Here is a 26,363-nt window from a genome sequence, read left to right as displayed (position 1 = left end):
GTGAACAGCCACTGGATTCCGGGGTGATAAACCCACCTTTCTCCGACTTCATACGTCTAAGGCCAAATCCATGAGATCGGGATGTTCGCCCCGTTTGTGTGAATCCTGTGTGATTTACTGCCCTGCAATAACCAGTCAGCATAAAATAACAGATCGCACACTGCATACAATTATAAAGTATGTTTGTGAATGTTAACTTAACCAAAGAGTTAGTAGAGAAAAGTAAGAAAGAAAAACATCAAGAAGGGCCCATTATAATTAATCAGTCAAATGTGCAAAGGTTGGAGCTCAAATTTTCCAAAAGCTAAGTTTATCCTCCACAGACTTCTGTGCCTGGGCCCATCGAATCGCGTTTCCCCACTGGATTGAATCCTATGTCTGGTTCTCTCCAACGTCCATCTCTGCCTGAACAAAGACCAAGACCCATCACCAGTGTCAGTCACAAAACCGCTCCCCCTGCCTTCTCCCTGTTCCACTCTCCTGATTGAATTGCCACGTTCCTAAGCAACCCTCATCTCCCACAGTAACCCAAACACTGCTTCGACAGAAAGACTTTTACATGAAATACCCTACAACATTAGCAGTAAAACCTTTACCAATGTGTTACGTAAGATTAGAACCAGGTCACTTAGCACTTCCTGACACAAAGGGCAGTGGAAATTATTACCCTTAAGCAGTTGTCAGGGTCAGGATGTTGATTAATTTCTGGGACTTTAAGGGTTACAGACTAAGATGATTTCACTGTAAAGGCATTGCAGGTTACCCCAGGTCTTCATTTGACCTCACATCGGTACATTTAGCAGAATCGCCACTTCACGGCTTCAGTGACACGAGGTTCTCTCCTGACCTCAGACGCTGTCCATGTGGACTGCGCACATTCTCCCAATGACTGTCTGAGATTCTTCCAGGTCCTCTGGTTTTCTCCCACATCAGAAAGATGTACAAGTTAATTGTTGCCTTTGTGTGGATGACGGGTAGAATCTGGTGGGAGTTGATAGGAATATGGAGAGAATAAAATGAGATTGGGTGTAAATGGGTGGTTAGACCATAAGACATAGGAGCAGAATTAGGCCTTTCAGTCCATCAAGTCTGCTCCACCATTCCATCACGGCTGATTTATTATCCCTCTCAACCCATTGTCCTGCCTCCTTACTTTGACATTTTGTTGATAGTCAGCACAGTGGTGATGGGCCAAAGGACCTATTTTAGACCATAAGGTACAGGAGCAGAATTAGGCCACTTGGCCTATTGAGTCTGCTCTGCAATTTCGTCATGGCTGATCTATTTTCCCTCTCAGACCCAATTTCCTGCCTTCTCCCTGTATCCCTTCATGCCCTGACTAATCAATAATCTATTAACCTCAGCCTTACGAGTACCCAATTAGTTGACCTCCAAAGCCACCTGTGGTAACAAATTCCGCAGATTCACCACTCTCAGGCTAAAGAAATTTCTCCTCATCTCTGTTCTAAAAGGATGCCCCTCTGTTCTGAGGCTGTGTCCTCTGGTCTTAGACTCCCCCACCGTAGGAAACATCCTCTCTATTGAAGCCTTTCAGCATTCAATAGGCCTCAATGAGGTCACCTTTCATTCTTCTGAATTCCAGTGAGTAGAAGCCCAGAGCCATCAAACTCTCATATGACAAGCCATTCAATCCCAGAATTATTTTTGTAAATCTCTTGAACCCTCTCCAATGTCAGCACATCCTTTCTTTGATAAGGGGCCCAAAACTGAGCACAATACTCCAAGTGCCTCACCAGCGTTTTATAAAGCCTCAGAATTACATCCTTGCTTTTATATCTAATCCTCTCGAAATGAATCCTCACACTTGCCTTCCTCACCGCTGACTCAACCTGCAAATTAACCTTTTGGGAATCCTACACAAGGACTCCCAAGTCCCTTTATACCTTAGATGTTTGAATTTTCTCTCCATTCAGAAAATAATTTACCCTTTTATTTCTTATACCAAATTGCATAACCATATACTTCCAGACACTGTATTCCATCTGCCACTTCTTTGCCCATTTTCTTATATCTTAAGTCCTTCTGTACCCTTTCTTACTTCCTCAAAACTACCCGCCTTTCTTAGAAACGTCCTCAAACTTGGCCACAAAGCAATAAATTCTGATATCCAAATCATTTACAGATAATGTTAAAAGAAGCAGTCCCAACACAGACCCTTGTGGAACTCCACTAGTAACAGGCAGCCAACCAGAAAAGGCTCCCTTCTTCCCAGTCTTTTCCTCCTGCCAATCATCCAATGTTCTATTCATACTAGTATTTTTCCTGTAACATCTGGGGCACTTAACTTATGTGTGACACCTTGTCAAAGACCTGAAACATCAACCAATTCTCCTATGTCAATATGGCTTGTTATTTCTTAAAATAATTCCGAATGATTTGTCAGACAAGATTTTCCCTTAAGGAAACCATGCTGAATATGGCCTATTTTATCACGTGCCTGCAAGTACCCCAAAACCATATTCTTAATAATCAACTCCAACATCTTCCCAATCACTGAGGTCAGACTAGCTGCCCTCTAATTTACTTTCTTGTACCTCTCTCCCTTCTTGACAAGTGGAGTGATATTTGCAATTTTCCATTCCTCTGGAACTATTCCAGTATCTAGTGATTCTTGCAAGATCATTATTAATGCTTCCACAATCTCTTCAGCCACCTCTTTCAGAACCCTGGTTTTGAAACCATCTGGTCCAGGTGACTTATCTACCTTAAGACCTGTCAGTTTCCCATGAACCTTCTCCCTAATAATGGCAACTTCGCACACTTCTGCTTTCAGACACTCTCGAACTTCCTAGTGTCTTCCACAGTGAAGGCTAATGCAAAATATTTATTCAGTTTGTACATAATTTCCTTGTCCCCCATTACTACCCCTCCAGAATCATTTTCCAGCGGTCCATTTTCTACTCTTGCCTCTCTTTTTATGCTTTATGTATCTGAAGAAAGCTTTTTTATATTTTTGGCCAGCCTATCTTCATATTTCATCTTCCTTATTCATGACTTTCCTGTGCTCTGTGCCTCTGTGATGGCTATGATTGGTCTGTGAGGGTTGTACACAACAGCTTTGTAATCCACATTGACTACTAAATTGTACTGAGGGGCTTTCTGGCCGTGCATGGTTTAGTGCTGTGGTGAGCACTGTTTTATTAGCATATCGGTTTTCTTTAGCTTGCATTTGGATTTTAATATTATATGGTGTTGCAATGACAGCCCCATGCTGTGTGTGTTTTGTCAGATGTGCAATACAAATGGGTCTTCTGCCAAATAGCCCAGTGTGGTGGCATCCAAACTAAATTAGAGAAGGATGGAAGATTTGTTTCTCTTTGAATGTCTTCTCTCAGGTAGAATTTAGGCACATGAGCTGTAGGCTGCATTGCTTACTGATTCCAGAGATGGCCGAGTGTGGACGGTGTTGAGGACAAGGCTGTTTATCACCTCTGAGTGAGGTATTCATGTTTATTTATCACATGAACATCGAAACGCAGTGAAATATGTCGTTTGCGTTAACAACAAATGCGCCTAAGGGTGTGCTTGGGGCAGCCAGCAAGTGTTGCCACACATTCCAGTGCCAACATGATATGCCTACAATGCTTGGCAAGAGCAACAATAAACAAAACGACAGCCCTCTTGCTCCCACCCACCTCAAGCTTTGTCACCTGGCTAAGTATCTCCGTATCTCCTTGTGCACCTCAGTGATTCCACTCCTCAGGAGAGATCCTCAGAAGAGATCCAGGATCAGAGATTAAGGGAGCTAGGGCTTTACTCTTTGGAGAGAAGGAGGATGAGAGGAGACATGATAGAGGTGTACAAGATAATAAGAGGAATAGATAGAGTGGATAGCCAGCTCCTCTTCCCCAGGGCACCACTGCTCAATACAAGCGGACATGGCTTTAAGGTAAGGGGTGGGAAGTTCAAGGGGGATATTAGAGGAAGGTTTTTTACTTAGAGAGTGGTTGGTGCATGGAATGCACTGCCTGAGTCAGTGGTGGAGGCAGATACACTAGTGAAGTTTAAGAGACTACTAGACAGGTATATGGAGGAATCTAACGTGGGGGCTTATATGGGAGGCAGGGTTTGAGGGTCGGCACAACATTGTGGGCCGAAGGGCCTGTACTGTGCTGTACTATTCTATGTTCTATATCTCGCTGGCTTAGTGCATTGAGTGAAATGCAAGCTGGTGAGTGTTGAACGCAGGGAGCTGAGAAAATGAGCCTGGCAAATGCACAGTTCTCATTTACTAATGGCAGGAAATGCTGTAATCACTCAGCACATCAAGCAGCATCTGTGAAGGGAGTGTTAATGTTTTGGGTTCAAGGCCCTTGTTCGAACTGGGAAAGAAAAGAAAATGAGTTAGGTAAAACAAACTCAACACTTCCTGATGTTAGACTAGTGGAATTTCTGGACTGTTAAATATTATATCTATTAAGTGGGTAAAAATTTCCTTTTGTATGCCATCCACACAGATGTTTTCACCACATCAGTACATTGGGAGTACAAGGGAAAAACAATAACGGAGTGCTGAATAAAGTGTTACAATTACAGAGAAAGTGCAATGCAGGTGCAAGGGCCGTAATGAGGTAGATCCCAAGGTCAAGGCTCCATCTTATTGTACTAGGGCACCATTCAAACGTCTTGTATCAGCTGTCTTTGAGCCTGGTGGTACGTACTTTCAGGCTTTTGTATCTTATGCTCTTTGGAAGGGTGGGAAAAAGAGAATGTCTAGGCTGGGTGGGTTCTTTGTTTATACTTCTTGCTGCCTTAGTAAAGCAGCTAACTTAATCGGTCCGTTGAGGGGAGGCTGGTTTCTGTAATGTGCTGTGCTATGTCCATGACTGTCTAGAGTTTCTCACAGAGTCAAACAGAACTGTTGCTGTCCCTACCCATGATGCATCATGACAGAGTTTTTAATACCCCTGCACACACTATTAAATAATTTGTTATTATTTAATTTTCATTTAGAGATACAGTGCGGAACAGACTCTTCTGGCCCAATGAGCCGCACTTCCCAGCAACCCATCTATTTAACGTTAAATTAATCAGAGGAGAATTTACAATGACCAATTAACCTACTTTGGACTCTGAGATAAAACTGGAATACCAAGAGGAAACCCATGTATCACAGGGAGGACGTGCAAACGCCTCGCAGAGGACACCCAGAATCGAACTCCAAATTCCGACACCCCGAGCTGTTGTAGTGTCACCACCATTGTGGCGCCATAATGTCTTCTAGCTTTAGACACCTCTAATTGGTTGGGGTTGTGTGGGTTGGTAACACTGTGACTATACCTTATCTATACCCCTAATGATTTTCTAAACCCCTAGGCAACCCCATAGTCTTCTTTGCTCCAGGGATAACATACCCATTCTCTCATAACTCAAGCCCTCCAGTCCAGATAACAACTGTGCAGACCTGTACTGTACCCTTCCTAACTTGATCACATCCTGCCTCTGGTATAGCAACCGGAAGTAACATCTCGCTGACGATCAACACTGGCACACCTCAGGGATGCGTGCTTAGCCCACTGATCTACTCTGTGTGGTTAGGCACAGCTCAAATGCCATCTATAAATTTGCCGATGACACATTTGTCGTTGGCAGAATTTCAGATGATGACAAGGAGGCAGGCAGGAGCAAGATAGATCAGCTGGTTGAATGGTGTGGCAGTAACAACTTTGCACTCAACATAAGTAAGACCAAGGAATTGATTGTGGACTTTAGGAAGGAAAGGTCAAAGGAACACACACCAGTCCTAATCAAGCGATCAGAGGTGGAAAGGATGAGCAGTCTGAGGATCTGTCCTGGGCCCAACATATGCAATTACAAAAAAGGCATGACAATAGCTATATTTCAGTAGGAGTTTGAGGAGAACTGGTATGTCAACAAAGGCACTCACAAACTCCTACACATATACTGTAGAGAGCATTCCAACTGGTTGTATCGCAGTCTGGTATGGAGGGGACACTGCACAGGATCAGATAAAGCTGCTCCATCAACTCCATCATGGGAACTAACCTCCCCAGTATAGAGGATGTCCTCAAATGTCGATGCCTCAGAAAGATGGTGTCCATCATTAAGGACCTCCGTCACTCAGGACAATGCTCGCTCCTTGTTGCTAGAAAGAGGTACAGGAGCCTGAAGGCACTCATTGTTTCAGGAACAGCTTCTTCCCCTCTGCCATCAGATTTCTGAATAGACAATGGACCCATGAACACTACCTAAGACTGTACCTCTTCCTAGAGATGCTGCCTGGCCTGCTGCGTTCACCAGCAACTTTCATGTGTGTTGCTTGACTTTCCAGCATCCGCAGATTTCCTCCTGTCTTTTTTTTCCACTCTTTTTGCACTACTCATTTTATTATGTACTTGTTGAAATTTATAGTTTTTATTACCTATTGCAATGAACTGCTGCTGCAAAACAGCAAATTTCACAACATGTGCTGGTGATAATAAACCTGATTCTGGTTCGGAACTACGCACGTTGTTCCAGGTGTGGTCCAGTACAGCTGTAACCTGGTGACCGAACTTCTGTACTCAGTGCGCCATCTGATGAAGGGAAGAATGCCAAACACCTTCACTACTCTATCAATCTGTGTCACCACTTTCAGGCCACCAGGTAGCTCTGAACTACAGCACTCCCCAAGGCCCTGTCATTTACTGAGCAAATCATGTCTCAGTTCAACTATCTTATGTGACAGTTGTCATATTGGAATTGATTTACTATTGTCAGATGTACCAAGATACAGTGAAAAGCTGGTTCTTCACACTGTTCATACAGATCAAGTCATTACACAGTGCATTAAGATAAAATAGTAACAGAATGCAGAATAAAGTGTAAAAGCTACAGTGTAGTACAGGAAAAATGGTGTAGGATCATAACGAAATAGATTATGAGGTGAAAAGTCAATTTTTATCATGAAAGATGTCCATTTACGATTCTAATAACACTGGGATAGAAGCTGTTCTTGAGTCTGGTGGTACGCTTTCAGGCCTTTATATCTTCTGCGCGATGGGAGGGGGAGAAGAAAGAATGTCTGGGGGTGGGTGATTATGTTGGCTGCTTTATTGTGGCAGCAAAGTCTTGACAGAGTCCATAGGGGAAAGCTGGTTTCCACAACTTGTGTGTTCACAGCTCTGCAGTTTCTTGTGGTTACAGGAGAGCAATTACTATACCAAGCCATGAGGCAACTGAATAGGGTGTTTTCTATGGTGCATCAATTAAAAATTGTTGAGTATGAACATGAACATGCCAAACTTCTTTAACCTCCTGAGGAAGTAAAAGCATTGGTGAGCTTTCTTGGCTGTGACATCAACGTGGTTGGACCAGGACAGGCCATTGATGATGTTCACTTTTAAGAACCCTTGCCTTTGAGATTGAGGTCATGGGATCCCAGTGATGTGCAAAGTAATATAGACTAACATCCTCTAGTGCAGTACTGAGAGAGCCCTACACTGTCAGAGGTGCTACTTCTGATGGAAAATGAAGGTGGGTTCTTTCTTCTAGTTCCCTCCTTCAATTACAAATGTATTTGTTTGAACTCTGAGCAACACACAGAAAATGCTTATTTCCCTACATAGATGCTGCCTGACGCGCTGAATTCCTCCAGCATTTTGTGTTATGTTTTTCAAGACTTACAGCATCTGCAGAAACTTCTGTGTTTTTTGAACTCTTGATTTCATGAGACTGATGGAAGAAGATTGGCACTGCGCTAGGCTGACATTTATCCCTTGAATTGTTATTAGCAAAGACATGGTCAAACTGGAATTAGTGCAGAGTAGATTTGAGGATATTGCCAGGTTATAGGGAAAGATTGGCCAGACTAAATTTTATTCCTTGGAACATAGGAGAATAAGGGCCGACCTTAGGGAGGAGTTTAAAATTAAGAGGTTACTGTAGATAAGGTAGAAGTCTTTTCCCCAGGATAGGAGAGCCCAAAAGTAGGGGCATGGGTTTGGGGGGTGAGAGGGAAAAGGTTTAAAAGGGATCTGAGGGGTAACTTTTTCACACAGAGGACAGTGAGTACATTGAACGAGGTGCCAGAGGAAGTGGCAGCTTTCGGATGTCTCCGAACAAGAGTCTTTCATGATCGTGACATCCAAACAGACACCAAAATGTTAGTGTACAAAGCAGTGGTAATCCCAATGCTCCTGTATGCATCAGAAACCTGGACAACATACCGATGACATCTGAAGGCACTTGAAAAGTTCCATCAACGCTGTCTTCGAAACATCTTAAATATCAGCTGGGAAGAGAGAAGAACCAACGTCAGTGTGCTAAATGAAGCAAAAACGACAAGCATTGAAGCCTACATCATCAAGAACCAACTAAGATGGAACAGTCATGTTGTTCAGATGAAAGACGAACGTCTGCCGAAACAAATCTACTCCCAGTTTAAAGAAGGCAACCGTAAAAGAGGCGGACAACATAAGAGATTCAAAGACATCTTAAAAGCCAACATGAAGAAATGTAACATCGACATCAACAATTGGGAAACCAATGCCAAGGACAGGAAACTCTGGCAAGCCATCATCCGAGAAGGATCAGCAACTTTCGAAGCCAACAGATCTGCACAATTAGAAGAGAAGAGAAGAAAATGGAAAAAGAGGCAGCAACAACCAAAGCCCGATCTGCCATCTGGAACTACCTGTCCTGAATGCGCAAGAACTTTCAAAGCCAAGATTGGACGCATAAGCCACTTGAGAGCCCATAAGTAGATCAACAGAACGAAGACCATCATCCTCAACCTCGAGAGATACCCACGACGACGACAACATTGAACAAGGTGCCAGAGGAAGTGGTTGTGACAGGTACAATAGTATCATTTAAGAAGCACTTGGATATGTAGATGGAGGGGTAGGATATGGACCGAACACAGGAAATTGAAACTAGCTGGTTGGGCACTGTGATTGAAATGGATTGGTTGGGCAGTAGGGCCTGTATTCATGCTGTATTGCTCTTTGACTACATGACCACTGGTCATCATTAGAAAAGCAACATACTTCAGATAGTGGAAATCTGAAACAAAATAGAGAATTGCTGAGATGCTCAGCATGCTGGGCAGCATCTGCCTCATTTTTTGACCAGAGTACTTCCAGCATGTTCTGCTTTTGACATCAGGCTATATTTATGTTGCCGATTGTAGGAGTTCACAGCACATAGCAGTTCCTATTTTATGACAACTGTACACTCAGTGGCCACGTTATTAGCTATACCTGTACACCTGCTTGTTAATGCAAATATCTAATCAGACAATCATATGGCAGCAACTCAATACATAAAAGCATACGGACATCAAGAAGTTTAGTTGTTGTTCAGACCAAACATCAGAATGGGAATGAGATATGATCTAAGTGACTTTAACCGTGGAATGATCATTGGTGCCAGATGGGTGGTTTGAGTATCTCTGAAACTGTGATCTCCTGAGATTTTCACACACAACAATCTAGACTAGAGAATGGTGTGAAAAACAAAAACATCTAGTGAGCGGCAATTAGAAACATAGAAAACCTACAGCACAATATAGGCCCTTCGGCCCACAAAGCTTTGCCGAGCATGTCCTTACCTTAGAAATTACCTAGGGTTACCCATAGCCCTCTATTTTTCTGAGCTCCATGTACCTATCCAGGAGTCTCTTAAAAGACCCTATCGTATCCGCCTCCACCATTGTTGCTGGCAGCCCATTCCACGCACTCACCACTCTGTGCATTTAAAGAAAAAACAACTTACCCCTGACATCTCCTCTGTACCTGCGTCCAAGCACCTTTAAACTTTGCCCCCTCGTGCTAGCCATTTCAGCCCTGGGAAAAAGCCTCTGACTATCCACACAATTAATACCTCCCATCGTCTTATACACCTCTATCAGGTCACCACTCATCCTCTGTCGCTCCAAGGAGAAAAGGCCGAGTTCACTCAACCTATTCTCATAAGCAAAGCTCCCCAATCCAGGCAACATCCTTGTAAATCTCCTCTGCATCCTTTCTACGGTTTCCACATCCTTCCTGTAGTGAGGCGACTAGGACTGAGCACAGTAATCCAAGTGAGGTCTGACCAGGGTCCTATAGAGCTGCAACATAACCCCTCGGCTCTTAAACTCAATCCCAAGGTTGATGAAGGCCAATGCATCGTATGCCTTCTTAACCACAGAGTCAACCTGTGCAGCAGCTTTAAGTGTCCTATGGACTCGGACCCCAAAATCCCGCTGATCCTCCACGCTGCCAAGAGTCTTACCATTAATACTATATTCTGCCATCATATTTGACCTACCAAAATGAACCTTCTCACACTTATCTGCATTGAACTCCATCTGCCACTTCTCAGCCCAGTTTTGCATCCTATTAATGTCCTGCTGTAACCTCTGACAGCTTTCCACACTATCCACAACACCCCCAACCTTTTTGAAATCAGCAAATTTATTAATCCATCCCTCCACTTCCTCATCCAGGTCACTTATAAAAATCACAAAGAGTAGGGGGGTCCCGGAACAGATCCCTGAGGCACACCACTGGTCACCGACCTCCATGCAGAATATGACCCATCTACAACCACTCTTTGCCTTCTGTGAGCAAGCCAATTCTGGATCCACAAAGCAATGTCCCCTTGGATCCCATGCCTCCTTACTTTCTCAATAAGCCTTGCATGGGGTACCTTATCAAATGCCTTGCTGAAATCCATATACACTACATCTACTGCTCTACCTTCATCAATGTATTTAGTCACATCCTCAGAAAATTCAATCAGTCTAGTAAGGCACGACATGCCACTGACAAAGCCATGCTGACTATTCCTAATCATACTATGCCTCTCCAAATGGTTATAAATTCTGCCTCTCAGGATCTTTTCCATCAACTTACCAACCACAGAAGTAAGACTCACTGGTCTATTATTTCCTGGGCTATCTCTACGCCCTTTCTTGAACAAGGGAAAAACATCCGCAACCCTCCAATCCTCCAGAACTTCTCCCGTCCCCATTGATGATGCAAAGATCATCACCAGAGGCTCAGCAATCTCCTCCCTCACCTCCCGCAGTAGCCTGGGGTATATTTCATCTGGTCCTGGTATCCAACTTAATGCTTTCCAAAAGCTCCAGTACATCCTCTTCCTTAATATCTACATGCTAAAGCTTTTTACTCCACTGTAAGTTCAGTGGGCAAACACCTTGTTAATGAGATAGATCAGAGGAGAATGACCAGACTGGTTCAAGCTTACAGGAAGGCAAAAGTAATTCAAATCAGCATGCATTACAACAGTGGTGTGCAGAAGGGCAACTCTGAGTGCACAACATGTCAAATCTTAAAGTGAATGGGGTACAGCAGCAGAAGACTACGAATAGGAGTTACTGAATAAAGTGGCCACAGAGTGTACTCGAAGTACTTCAGGGTATCCTGACCACAGTATGAATGTTGCTGTGGAGATGCCTAATCAAATTAGGTAGGGAAATTTGATTGAAAAACCTCTTCCAACTTGTGTCTCTGTACTTCAATGCTCTTCCTTCTCTTACTTTGCAGGTCGAAGGTTGACCAAGTCCATGAGATTGTAACTGGAAACCCCACGGTAACCAAGCTCGTGGTGAGCTTTTACCGTAATATCCGCGGGCAGAACGCCCTACGAGAGATCCTGGGGCCGGTCATCAAAGAGATTCTGCAGGACAAAACCCTAAGCATCAAAACCGACCCTGTCGACATCTACAAGAGCTGGGTGAACCAGATGGAGAGCCAGACTGGGCAGAGAAGGTGAGGGCCAGAATGAGCAACCACTGCACGCCTTTGAGCCTTTTCTACTCTGACACACAGTTGGTCTCTTCATTCTTGGGCACCTTTGGGCCTTTCCTTGCCCAGGCAGGGCCAGTATAGTTCATGTCTGCTCCCTTGACTTAATGGCATAATTAAATCTGTCAAATCTGCAGAGTAGTTCTTTGCAGGAATTTAGCAAGGACCGGTTCAGATTTGAATGAGTTGCCTGTTCAGAGCTTCCTTCCCTGATTCCCTGCGCAGATGGAGTATTTGTTATGTGAGGTAGACTCAGCAGAGAAAATTAGGAAACAAAGAATGATGGTCAAATTACCCACGTGAACTTTAAAAATCAGATCTATTGATTATAATGTTAGTGCTGTTGGAGACGCTGTAGCAATCTGGTATTTCTGACCCTCACCCCAGTTGCTCGCTGCTATCAATTACAGCTCCTACTGAGACTACACATGACAGAAAATCACTAAAGCTATTGCATCCATTGTGGAATGTTTAATCATGTGTCAGTAGCCAAGTATTCCCCACAGCATTTGTGTGTGGCTGTTCCAATCTTGTTCGCCTCAGTCCAAGCGTTGGTGGAGATGAGGTGGGCACAGGGATCAGGTGGAGGATGGAAGGACGCCCAGTTGGTGCCCATGTCTTTTAATGTGAGCCAACTCTCTTTTATAATTACAAAACTTCAGGATAAGCTGCTGCATAGTGATTTGATTTAAGTGGAAGCTAGAGCTGGAAATGGGGGATGGGTAGGACTGATGACCTGTCCACTTTTAAATTTGGCCTACCTTACCAGCAAATGTAGTTCTTCCCTGTTGTTTTGAACTCTGTGCCCACGTTATTCATAGTTCCTGACTTTAATGCAGTCGATTTTTTGTTTTAAATCTTCCAGAAGTATTTTTCTGCAGCAGTTTTTCAGAGTACCAAGCATAAGATCCAGAAAAACCCAGCTGTGATGATTCAGAATAGAAGTCAGAAGTTGTAGATTGAGCGTGTTCTGCCCGGAGGTCGGTGACCAGTGGTGTTTCACAAAGATCTTTTCTGGGACCCCTGCTCTTTCTGATTTTTACAAATAACTTGAATGAATAAGTGGAAGGGTGGGTTAGTAGGTTTGCAGACAACAGGAAGGCTGATGATGTTGTAGATAACGTAGAAGATTGTTGAGGGTTACAATAGGGCACTGAAGTGATGCAGAGCTGGCCTGATGGAGTTCAACCTGGAAAGTATGAAGAGATTCAGTGTGTAAGGTCGAATCTGAAGGCAAAATACAAGGTTAATGGTAGGATTCTTAGCGGTGTGAGGAAACAAAGCAACCTTGGTGTCCACTTCCATAGATCCCTCAGGTTGCTGCGCAAGTCGATAGGGTTGTTAAGAAGACGTAGGGTGTGTTAACCTTCATTAGTCAGGAGATTGAGTTTAAGAGCCGCAAGGTTATGTTGCAGCTTTTTGAAACACACGTTAGACCCACACCTAGAATATTGTGTTCAGATTGGTCAACTCATTATAAGAAGGATGTGGCGAGGGTATAGAGGAGATTTACCAAGGTGCTTCCAGCATGTCTTATGTGAATAAGTTGACCAAGCTAGGGCTTTTCTCTTTGGAGCAAAGCTGGATGAAAGGTGATTTGTCAAAGCTGTACAGGATGATAAAAGCATAGATTGAGTGGGCAGCCAGAGACTTTTTTTTTGTCACGGAAGAACTGGCTAAAATGAGGGCCGTAATTTTAAGGTGATTAGAGGGAAGTATAGGGGTATTGTCAGAAGTAGGTTTTTTTTTACAGGGACTGGTGCGTGTGTGGAATGAACTGAGGGCGGTAGTAGAGGCAGATATATTAGCCATTTAAGAGACTGTCAGGCACATGGATGACAGAAAAATAGAGAGCTATGTGGGAAGGATAGGTTAGATCAATCTTAAAGTAGGTTAAAAGGTTGGCACAGTGTGGGCTGAAGGGCCTGTACTGTGCTGCAATGTTCTATGTTCAATGACCTCCTCTGACATACAGGGTCCCACCACCTGGCTTTTGTCCATGAAGAGTACTAACCGTAGGTGGGAGGTTGCCCCTGCTATTAAGCAACAGACTATTGGGACATCTGTACAGATAACTTCCCATTGCATCTCATCCGATTCACTCCAGATATGAGAGCTGGACATCAAATTTTTTGGAAGTGTTACTTCCTCAGGCATTTCTTGTGATTATGATAATCTACTTGAAGCTGAACACACATACAATTTCAGACTACTTGTAGCACGTAGGGATTTGGAGAAACAAGAAATTAACTTTTATTGACTATAATGTGTTTAATTGCATAACAGTGATGATGTTTTGCAATAGTTCAACTAAGCTAAAAATATATTTTTTTTAATGATTTTTGTTTGTACTCAGTGTCTGAGGCTTCTCGCTTAAAAGTCCAACAATAATCAGCCAGCATTGATGGATTCCAGTTGCCCTGATGCTCTTTCCCCATGTCCACAATGTCCTGGTGAAAGTTTTCAGCATGCTCATCACTGACAGCGCCAACATTTACAAGGGAGAAATCTAAATGAGACTGCAGAAAATAAATCTTTAGTGACAAGTTGCACTTCGTGATTTTGTATGCCTGAAGCATGTTGTCAACCAGCTGTATAAAGTTTGGTGCTCTGTAGTTGCCAAGAAAATTTTCAACAACATCCTTGAATGCCTTCCATGCGATTTTCTCCAATTTCACTAGAAGTTCTAAGAACTTTTGTGCCTGGTGACAGCAGATTGCATCCTTGCATTTTTCTTTTCCACAGTAACTTGCCATATGAGGTGACGGCAGACCAAGCCCTGACCCACCAGGAAGTCCAGCGAAGACTCGACATATCCATCCGCCATCTGCGGACTGCCACTGACAAGTTCCTCAATGCCATCATATCCTCTGTGGACAAGATACCGTAAGTACTCAGTGATGTTTCCTCCAGTCAGACTCCCGTTCTGCCTTGTGACCTGGCTGTTAAAGAGCAGGATTTATTATTTCCCCACTGCTGAGCCCAGCTCCAACCTTTGCAAAATTAAAAATGTGCATCAATGTGACACCTTTTGCAACTTCAGAACATTCAGCAATTAAAATGGGGGAGATTTGATGGAGTATACAAAATTGGGGGGGCATCACTAGTATTAATACTAAGGCAGGCTTTTTTCACTGAGGTTGGGTGAGAAGTCATAGGTTTAGAGTTCCCTAGTTTAAGGGCAAAATGAGGGGGAATTTCTTCACTCAGAAGATGTTGAGAACTGGATTTGGGTTCAATTTCAACTTTCAAGAGAAATTTGGATATGTATGGTTCCTTAAGGTTATCATAGCTAGGGCAGTATTGGGGATAAGTGCCCTCTACCTCTCAAATGCTCCCAGTGGTGTGTGTCTCAAATAGCCTCTGAGAACGAAGTCCAGCTCCTGGTCTTCAAGTGTGGCTTATCTACTAAACCCGGCAGAAATGTTTCTGCTGGCAGAAGAAGGGGCAAAAGTGGAGTACTGCCGACTTCAAACTAGTTGCTTCAGGCAGTTTGGGTTTGTCAGCCGTGGTTGGCAGCCCATCTAGGAAAAGGAAAACTCTGATTTCAAATCTCTGCTGCCTTATGGCTATACCCACTCATGGGGAAGGCTTCAGGAATAAACCCTGATGAAAAATCTGGAGCTGGAGTCCCTAAGGCAGTTCAATGCTGACTGGCAACTCCTGTAATGCCGCTGTTGCCAAACTGTATTAGTCTCTGCCGTTCCTGTGGATTCATCAGCTGTGGGTGGGGGTGGGAGAGCCTGCTGCATGGGCAACAGCTTGCACTCCATATCATACTACTCTGGCTTACATAGGCACCCAGGACACAACATCCATGGTTGACCCTGATCAACGGAGGAGTATGAAGGCTGTGGTCTGGTTGCAGGTTGATGGGACAAGGCAGATTAATAATTTGGCATGGACTAGATGGGCTGAAAGACATGTTTCTCTGCTGACTCTATGACTCAAAGTTCAAAGTACATTTATTATTAAAGTGTGTATACATTACTCTAAAGTACTACTTTGTAATGTAATGAAACGGAGCCCCAATCTAAAAAAATAGCTAGAAATTCATCATTCTTGAACCATCTTGAGTCCTGAAGAATGGTCTGGGCCCAAAATGTCGACTGTTTATTAATTTCCATAGATGCTGCCTGGCCTGCTAAGGTCCCCCAGCATTTTGTGTGTCTTGCTTTGGATATCCAGCATCTGCAGACTTTCTCATGTTTATTATATCTGAATAATGTCAGTCAGTAGTGTAATGGAGTTTTTCAGTACTCACCTGAAAGAGGCTGATAGGGAGCAGTTTAACACATCAAGAGAAGGTGCCTCAGTACTGCCACCAGAGATTTGAGTCTATTTTCTAGAGCAGGATTGAGCCCATCAAGCTAGTTCGGAGCTGAACCATGGCTGATGTCATTGAACAGATGATCAGTACCCAGGCAAGACACTTAAACCAACCTCCTCCCCAGTGGACTCTGTCTACACTTCTCACTGCCTCAGTAAAGCAGACAGCGCAATCAAAGACCCCACCCACCCAGAGCATTCTCTCTCCTCTTCTCCTCCTCATCAGGCAAGAGATATATGTGAAAGCATGGACCACCAAGCTCGAGGACAGCTTCTACCCTGCAAAATGTTGGTTCCCTAGTGTGATGAGATAGACTCTTGACCTCCCAATCTACCTTGTTATGGTCTTGCACTTTATTTTACCCCCACTGCACTTTCTCTGTAGCTGTTACTTTATTCTGAATTGTTATTGTTTTCCCTTGTCCTACCTCAATGCATTGTAATGATTTGATCTCTATGAACAGTATGAAGATATGTTTTTCACTGTGTCTCGGTACATGTGACAATAATAAACTGATTCCAATTATAGACAAAAAAAATGTTAGATAAGGGATGTGTTTTTGCTGGAATACTGAATAAAATTCCTCTGCTGTGCCTGCGGTTTCTGACCTGAAGTGATCCCACAGATGGGAAAGGGATCAGCCACTTAGGACAGAGATAAGGGGAACTCTGTCAGTCTTTGGAACGTACCGGATAGCTGTGCAGCTGGGTTGGTGAATGCAAGGCTGAGCTTGTCAGATTTTCAGAACTAAGGGAAACGCAGGATTGATGAGAAGGTGGACTTAATGTACGAGAACATTGATGATGCTGAATGGCTGTGTAGGCTTGAGGGGCCGAATGGCCGGCTTGGCATATGGTATACAGGTTTGGTTGTCCTATAATGGGAAAGAAATCTTTAGGTAAGAGTGAAAAGACAACATATGAGAATGTTCCCAGGACTCGAGGGACCCAGTTAAAGGGAGAGGTTGAGTGAGGACTTTATTTCTTGAAGTGCTGGTGACAGAGCAGTGACCTTGTGGAGATTTTTTAAACCACAAAGGGAGTAGACAAGGTGGATGGTCAGTCTTTTTCCTGGGGAGGGGGTTCTAAAACTGGATGGCAATGGGAGGGGAAAGATTTTAAAGGGTAATTTAAAGAGGTAATTTCACATAGAAGGTGGTCAGTATATGGACAAGCCACCAAAGGAAGCGGTTGAAGCAGCTACCAAAATTCTACAAAAAGGAGTGGATACAGACCAGTCCATCACAGGTTAAAACCCTCCCAACCATTGAGCACATCTATATGAAACACTATCGCTGGAAAGTAGCATCCATCATCTGGGACCACCACCACCCAGGACATGCTCCCTTCTTGCTGCTGCCATCAGGAAGAAGGTACAAGAATCTTAGGACTCACACCACCAAGTTTAGGAACAGTTACCATCAGGCTCTTGATCAAAGGGGATAACTTTGCTCAACTTCACTCACCCCATCATTGAAATGTTCTCACTCACTTTCAAGGACTCTTCTTCTCATGTTTTTAATATTTATTGCTTATTTATTGTATTGTTTCTTTTTGTATTTTTGTGTCTTTTGCACTCTAGCTGAAAGCCCTAGTTGGCAGTTGTTCATTGATTCTGTTGTACATGGTGACATATATGTACTTTGATAATAAAATTTACTTTACACTTTGTACAATAGGCACATTTAAGAGACATTTCCACAGATACAAAACGTTAGAGGAATGTGGGACTGGCTTAGATGGGCATCTGTATTAGCATGGATGAGTTGGGCTGAAGAGCTTTTTCCACATGATATGAGAGAGCAGATCAATACTAACTTTTTTAGAAAGGGAGTTGGATAGAAACTTCAAAAAAAAAACAGTTGGAGGTGGAAGATATTGACCAAACAAGTGAAAGAGATGACACAGGCTGTATGATGATGAATTTGTCTAATCTTTATTATCTTCCTGTCACTTGGAATGAGGTACGGCATGCGATACACTGCAAAAGTGTTGAAGAGCTCACTGAGGGAGAAGTTCCCCGGTGCCTCCGAAGAGGAATTGCTCAAGGTAAGATCTCAACAGTGGAAATAAAGAGGCTTAGTGTCACTGTCATGTTCCACCTTGCCCTGCAGCACCAGCCAGTAGTTGCTAGCGGTTGATTCCAAGGCAGAAGGCCAAGGCTCAGAGTGGGAAACCTCAGTGTCCATTTGGGAAGGGCTGGTTTGAAGCTATTTATGTTTTGAGTAGTAGAGCAGTGAATAGATTGCCTTGGTTTGGGGAGAAAGGTTCTGTCTGAGCCAGTCATGGAACATAGAACAGTACCACACAGGAAAAGACACTTTGGAACACGGTGCTGTGCTGAACTAATTAAGCTAATCACATCTCATCCTTTGTCTGCACATGGTCTGTGTTTGAGAGGTTCTTAGACATTTCTATCATATCTGTCTCCATCACCACTGCTGGCAGCGTATTCCAGGCACCTGGCACTCTGTATAAAACAAGAAAGAAACTTGCCTCACACTTCCCTGAACTTACCCCCTTTCACTTTAAATGCATTCCCTATAGTATGAGACACTTTGATCCTGGGAGAAGGGTACCAGCTGTACCCTCTATCTACACCTCTCATAATTTTATAAACTTTCAGCCCCTGCCATTTGAAGCAGCTCTGGTTTGTCCACCCTGTCCTTGTAGCACCTACCTTTTAACTCAGGCAGTTTCCTGGTAAACATACACAGCACCCTCTCCAAAGCCTCCACATCCTTCCTATAATGGAGCGATTTGAATGCACTACTCTAGATGCAGCTAATCAGACTTTTACTCTCAGAGTGCTGGGGACTCAGCAGGTCAGGCAGCATTTACAGCGAGGAATAAACTGTTGACATTTTGGGCCGACACCCTTCACGACAGGAAAGAAAGGAGTGAAGAAGCCATAATGGCTGAGACCCTGATGAAAGGTCTCAACCCAAAACACTTATCTGTTTCCTCTCCATAGATGCTGCATGACCTGCTGAGTTCCTCCAGCATTTGTGTGTGTGGCTTTGGATTAACAGCATCTGCAAAGTCTCTTTTGTTCATAATTAGAGTTTATAAAGCTACAACATAACCTCCTCACTCTTGAGGTCAGAACCTTGACTATCTGATCAACTTGTGTGGCCTCTTTCAGGGAACTAATAAACAGATAACTGGATTCCCATGGGAACACTGCTCCAGTTGGCTTCATCTTTGGTTTATGGGGTCTTATGCCACCCTATAAAGTGTGTCTGTATGTGAACGTCAGGGAACGTCGTGTGTGAACAAGAGGGTTGAATGACTCGTGGAGTATTTGTATCACCTGTGATTTTGCAAGTGTATGTCATTCCATCCCAGACGCTAAGCACCTCTCCTGTTGTTGCAGGTGGTTGGGAACCTCCTGTACTATCGCTACATGAACCCTGCCATCGTGGCCCCAGATGGGTTCGACATCATCGATGTCACAGTGGGAGGGGGGCTCCACACAGACCACCGCCGCAACCTGGGCTCCATCGCAAAACTGCTCCAGCTCGCCGCCTCCAGCAAGATCTTCGAGGGAGAGAGTGCTCAGCTCTGTACCATGAACGACTACTTGTTCCGGTCCCAGGAGAGATTCAGGTCTCATCTTCTCACTTATTTCTGCAAAACTTTATTTCTTTCTAATGTATAGTCCTAGTGTTGATTCTTCCCATCCTGTGGTGTTCAGTGTTTGGATCAAATCATTCTGGAGATTTGAGATTTAGAAGAGTAGAGCAATTGTAACAGAGGTAAAGAGTAAATAAACAGAGTCCTGACGAAGGGTCTCAACCCAAAACGTGGACTGTTTATTTTTCTTCATAGGTGCAGCCTGACCTGCTCAGTTCTTCTAGCACTTTGAGTGTGATACTCCGGATTTCCAGCATCTGCAGAATCTCTTGTGTTTAAATCTGCAGAGAGCAGGTTGGAGCAAGTTGCCAGTTCCCCTTCCTTTTCCCGCACCAACCTGTCTATCCTCAGGCCGCCTTCACTGCCACTGTGAGGCTTAATGCTAACCACAGGCACCGCACCTAATATTCCACTTGGTTAGCTTACAACCCAATGGAATGAATATCAGCTTCTGATTTCCGGTAACACACACCCCTGGTATTCCTTTCTCACTCTCTCCAGTCCTCCCACGTTCTCTTTACCACTGTTCACCTTTTTCAGACCAGCCTGGCTCCATCTGCCCATTACTACTCTCCTCTCCTGATTCCACCTCTCACCTACCAACCTACCCCCACACTTGCATCAACTGACTATTTGCCCCCCTCCCACATACACAATCTCAATACAGAGATTGGACCTGAAACACCAACACATTCCTTTTGCCTCCACAGATGCTGCTTGACCTACTGAGGTATTTCAGTATTACACTTTGTCCCCAAAGCATCTGTTTTCTTCCCTGTGCGTGCGTGCGTGCGTGCGTGTGTGTGTGTGTGTGTGTCCTATACTTGTACCGTAGTTGATCTCCACTGGAACCCCTTTCTATTGTATGCATCTCCCCCCCCACCCCACCACCCAAACTTTCCAGGTACAATAGAGGACTGTTTTATTTCCACCTTACCCTCTCTGTGGCCAGGAGATGAATTTTATCACCACTTTTGTTGTGTGCCAGTCTCATCCTGGAGTTTAATGGTGGAATCTGAACTTCTTTCAACACCACCCTGCACCTACACAACATCCTTTCTTGTTCCTTTCTGCGCATCGGGCAGCAACCTTGCCCTTTTTTCAGTATTTTTGTCTGTTTTGTTTCCGAGGCAGAGTTGCTAGCTCGATGCTCAACCCAGCATGGATGGAAAGCATGCAAGGAGCCAGCTGGATTTGAACCTGCTTCGAAGTCCAGCGGCCAAAGGTCTTTTGGTATCGATAATATAAGCTGACCTCTCAACCGCAGCTTGCACTTGTGTAGCAACTTTGGACATGTCAGGAAATAAGACCATAAGACAAAGGAGCAGAAGTCGGCCATTCGGCCCATCGAGTCTGCTCCGCCATTTTATCATGAGCTGATCCATTCTCCCATTTAGTCCCACTCCCCCACCTTCTCACCATAACCTTTGATGCCCTGGCTACTCAGATACCTATCCATCTCTGCCTAAAATACACCCAATGACTTGGCCTCCACTGCTGCCCGTGGCAACAAATCCCATAGATTCACCACCCTCTGACTAAAAAAATTTCTTCGCATTTCTGTTCTGAAAGGGCGCCCTTCAATTCTTAAGTCATGCCCTCTTGTACCAGACTCTCCCATCATGGAAAACAACTTTGCCACATCCACTCTGTCCATGCCTTTCAACATTCAAAATGTTTCTATGAGGTCCCCCCTCATTCTTCTAAACTCCAGGAATACAGTCCAAGAGCAGACAAACGTTCCTCATATGTTAACCCTCTCATTCCCAGAATCATTCTAGTGAATCTTTTCTGTACCCTCTCCAACGTCAGCACATCCTTTCTTAAATAAGGAGACCAAAACTGCCCACAGTACTCCAAGTGAGGTGTCACCAGCACCTTATAGAGCCTCAACATCACATCCCTGCTCCTATACTCTATTCCTCTAGAAATGAATGCCAACATTGCATTCGCCTTCTTCACTACCGACTCAACCTGGTTAACCTTAAGGATATCCTGTATGAGGACTCCCAAGTCCCATTACATCTCAGAACTTTGAATTCTCTCCCCATTTAAATAATAGTCTGCCCGTATATTTCTTCTGCCAAAGTGCATAACCATACACTTTCCAACATTGTATTTCATTTGCCACTACTTTGCCCATTCTTCCAATCTATCCAAGTCTCTCTGCAGACTCTCTGTTTCCTCAGCACTACAGGCCCCTCCACCTATCTTCGTATCGGTCAGCAAACTTAGCCACAAAGCCATCTATTCCATAATCCAAATCATTGATGTACAATGTAAAAAGAAGCGGCCCCAACACGGACCCCTGTGGAACACCACTGGTAACCGGCAGCCAACCAGAATAGGATCCCTTTATTCCCACTCTCTTTTTCCTGCCAATCAGCCAACGCTCTATCCACATATGTAACTTTCCCTTAATTCCATGGGCTCTTATCTTGTTAAGTAGCCTCATGTGTGGCACCTTGTCAAAGGCCTTCTGAAAATCATACAACACAGAAATAGACCCTTCAAGCCCACCAATTCTGTGCTGACCACAGAGCACCCATTGGTACTATGTTATCCAACTCTCCACGTTCCCATCAGCTCCCACCAGTTTTCCACACGATAAGGGAGTTGCAACTGGTGGATGTACGGTCAATTTCAACATTTAAGACAAATTTTGATAGCTACATGGATGGGAGGGGTATGGACAACTGTGGTCCAGGTGCAGGTTACTGGAAGTAGGCAGACTAGATGGGCTCAAGGGCCTTTCTCTGTGCTGTAAGAAACTGGGACACACAGGGCAAACCCAAGCAGTCACGGAGAACATGCAAACTCTACACAATGCCCGGAGTTTGAAATTGTATATAGATCACTGGAATTTTGAAACAATGTCTTTATAAGCCAAGCCACATAGACTTGGCAATTTGCAGTATCAGTCACTGATTGTAAAGTGGGAAATGCAACTGGCAATTTTCCATAGCTAAGGCAAAACATCATTGTGAGGATGATGAGATGATTGTGTACTAGTGATGCTTACACTGTCTCTCAGTCCACTATCTCGGTCCAAGAAAGGAGGGAGAGAGAAAACAGGGAATTGTAGACCGGTTAGCCTGACGTCAGTGGTGGGAAAGATGCTGGAGTCAATTATAAAAGATGAAATTATGACACATTTGGATAGCAGTAACAGGATCGGTCCAAGTCAGCATGGATTTACGAAGGGGAAATCATGCTTGACTAATCTTCTGGAATTTTTTGAGGATGTAACTATGAAAATGGACAAGGGAGAGCCAGTGGATGTAGTGTACCTGGACTTTCAGAAAGCCTTTGATAAAGTCCCACATAGGAGATTAGTGGGCAAAATTAGGGCACATGGTATTGGGGGCAGAGTACTGACATGGATTGAAAATTGGCTGGCTGACAGGAAACAAAGAGTAGTGATTAACGGGCCCCTTTTGGAATGGCGGGCAGTGACCAAGTGGGGTACCGCAGAGTTCAGTGCTGGGACCGCAGCTGTTTACAATATACATTAATGATTTAGCTGAAAGGATTAAAAGTAACATTAGCAAATTTGCAGATTACGCAAAGCTGTGTGGCAGTGTGAAATGTGAGGAGGATGTTATGAGAATGCAGGGTGACTTGGACAGGTTGGGTGAGTGTGCAGATGCACGGCAGATGCAGTTTAATGTGGATAAATGTGTGGTTATCCACTTTGGTGGCAAGAACAGGAAGGCAGATTATTATCTAAATGGAGTCAAGTTAGGAAAAGGGAAAGTACAACGATATCTAGGTGTTCTTGTACATCAGTCACTGAAAGTAAGCATGCAGGTACAGCAGGCTGTGAAGAAAGCTAATGGCATGTTGGCCTTCATAACAAGGGGAGTTCAGTATAGGAGCAAAGAGGTCCTTCTGCAGTTGTACAGGGCCCTGGTGAGACCACACCTGGAGTATTGTGTGCAGTTTTGGTCTCCAAATTTGAGGAAGGACATTCTTGCTATTGAGGGAGTGCAGCGTAGGTTTACAAGGTTAATTCCCAGGATGGCAGGACTGTCATATGTTGAAAGATTGGAGCGACTGGGCTTGTATACACTGGAAATTAGAACGATGAGAGGGGATCTTATCGAAACATATAAGATTATTCAGGGATTGGACACGCTGCAGGCAGGAAGCATGTTCCCACTGATGGGTGAGTCCAGAACCAGAGGCCACAGTTTAAGAATTAGGGGTAGGCCATTTAGAACGGAGTTGAGGAAAAACTTTTTCACCCAGAGAGTGGTAGATATGTGGAATGCTCTGCCCAGAAGGCAGTGGAGTCCAAGTCTCTGGATGCTTTCAAGAAAGAGATGGATGGAGCTCTTAAAGATAGCGGAATCAAAGGTTATGGGGATAAGGCAGGAACTGGATACTGATAGTGGATGATCAGCCATGATCACAGTAAATGACGGTGCTGGCTCAAAGGGCCGAATGGCCTACCCCTGCACCTATTGTCTATTGTCTGACTGCAGATTAACTGGTACAGTCTGGTTCAAAGACGGGTATGTCACCCACTTAGACAGGGAGGGTGCGTGAGCTGGGATTGTGACCCATCAAAGTGCGAGTAAGGTCCATAAGACTATAAGATATAGGAGGAGAATTAGGCCACTTGGCCCATCGAGTCTGCTCTGCCATTTCATCATGGCTGATCCAATTTTCCTTTCAGCCCCAATCTCTTGACTTCTCTCCATATCCCTTCATGCCCTGACCAATCAAGAATCTGTCAACCTTTGCCTTAAATATACTTAAAGACTTGTCTTCCACAGCTGCCTGTGGCAAAGAATTCCACGGATTCACCACTCTCTGGCTAAAGGAATTTCTCCTCATCTCCATTCTAAAAGGACGCCCCTCTATTCTGAGGCAGTGTCATCTGCTCTTAGATGCTCCCATCATAGGAAACATCCTCTCCACATCCACTCCGTCAAGGCCTTTCACCATTTAATAGGTTTCAATGAGGTCACCCCTCATCTTTCTGAATTCCAGTGAATACAGGCCCAGAGCCATCAAACACTCTTCATGTGACAAGCCTTTCAATCCTGAAATCATTTTCGTGAACCTCCTTAGAATCCTCTCCAGTTTCAGCACATCATTTCGAAGATGAGGAGCACAAAACTGCTGTCAATACTCCAAATGAGGCCTCACCTGTGCTTTATAAAGTCTCCACATTACATCCTTGCTTTTATATACTAGCCCTCTTGAATTAAATGCTAACATTGCATTAGCCTTCCTCACCACAGGCTCAAACTGCAAATTAACCTTTAGGGAATCCTGCACAAGGACTCCCAAGTCGCTCTGTGCCTCAATTTTTTTTGTATTTTCTCTCCATTTTGAAAATAGTCAATCATTTAATTTCTTCTACCAAAGTGCATGACCATACACTTCCTGACACTGTATTCCATCAGCCATTTCTTTGTCCCTTCTCCTAATCTAAGTCCTTCTGTAGCCTCTCTACTTCCTCAAAAATACCTGACTTTCCACTATCTCCATATCATCTGCAAACTTTGCAAAAAAGCCATCTATTCCATCATCCAAATCATTGACATATAACATGAAAAGAATCAGTCCCAATGCATACCCTTGTGCACACTAGAAGCCAACCAGAAAATGCTCCCTTTATTCCAACTCCATGCCAGAAACATTACTGTACTACCAAGGTCTCATAGCTTAAGCAACCTCAAGTGCAGCACTTTGTCAAAGGCCTTCTGAAAATCCTAGTACTCAACATCGAACGATTCTCCTCTGGTTATCCTGCTTATTATTTCTTCAAAGAAGTACAACAGATTTGTCAGGCAAGATTTTCCCTTGAGGAAACTATGCTGACTATGGTCTATTTTATCATGTGCCTGCAAGTACCCTGAAACCACATCCTTAATAATCAACTCCAACGTCTTCCCAGCCACTGAGGTCAGACTAACTGGCCTATAGTTTCTTTTCACAAACAAGAGAAAATCTGCAGATGTTGGAAATCCAAGCAGCATACAAAATGCTGCAGGAACTCAACAGGCCAGGCAGCACCTATGGAAAAGAGCACAGTCAACGTTTCGGGCTGAGGCCCTTGAGCAACTGTACTTTTTTCCATAGTTGCTGCTTGGCCTGCTGAATTCCTTCAGCATTTTGCGTGTGTTGCTATAGATTCTTTTCTTCAGCCTCTCTCCCTTCTTGAAGAGTGGTTTGATATTTTCAATTTTTCAGTATTCCGGAGCCATTCCGGAATCTAGAGATTCTTGAATGATCATTATTAATGCCTCCACAATCTCTTGAGCCATCTCTTTCAGAACCCTGGGGTGTACACCATCTGGTCCAGGTGACTTATCTACCTTCAAACCTTTCAGTTTCCCAAGAACCTTCTCCCTAGTAATGGTACCTATCAATTAGCAGCCATCTATACCCAGAGAGGAAACCGAGAAGAGCTCCAATAGCCTCAGAATATGCCACTTGTGAACTGGCTTCCAGTGCTCGACAAGCAGGGAGTGAAGTGAATGGTTAGGGTGATTGAATCCTGCTTGTGCCCACGAGTCTCCTCTTTTTTAACAATCTCAAGAGAGGCTTTTATTTATTAAGAAAGTGCGTAAAGGAAAACATGGTGAAATTCAAGCAACACACATA

General features: G+C 44.0%; 1 protein-coding gene across 1 annotated transcript in view; it reads left to right on the top strand.

The window, feature by feature from the left end:
* Nucleotides 1–26,363, top strand: part of LOC134343085 (ras GTPase-activating-like protein IQGAP1) — a 230,576-nt gene that overhangs the window by 160,266 nt on the left and 43,947 nt on the right. Inside the window, exons 26-29 of the mRNA XM_063041967.1 lie at nucleotides 11,517–11,741; nucleotides 14,523–14,663; nucleotides 18,071–18,155; nucleotides 19,483–19,715. Of these exons, the coding sequence (XP_062898037.1) occupies nucleotides 11,517–11,741; nucleotides 14,523–14,663; nucleotides 18,071–18,155; nucleotides 19,483–19,715 (684 nt within the window). The remainder of the gene's footprint in view (nucleotides 1–11,516; nucleotides 11,742–14,522; nucleotides 14,664–18,070; nucleotides 18,156–19,482; nucleotides 19,716–26,363) is intronic.

The sequence above is a fragment of the Mobula hypostoma genome, chromosome 2 (assembly GCF_963921235.1).
Source record: "Mobula hypostoma chromosome 2, sMobHyp1.1, whole genome shotgun sequence".
Classification (NCBI taxonomy): domain Eukaryota; kingdom Metazoa; phylum Chordata; class Chondrichthyes; order Myliobatiformes; family Myliobatidae; genus Mobula; species Mobula hypostoma.
Note: the sequence above shows the minus strand (reverse complement) of the source record. Positions and strands in the feature narration are given on the sequence as shown.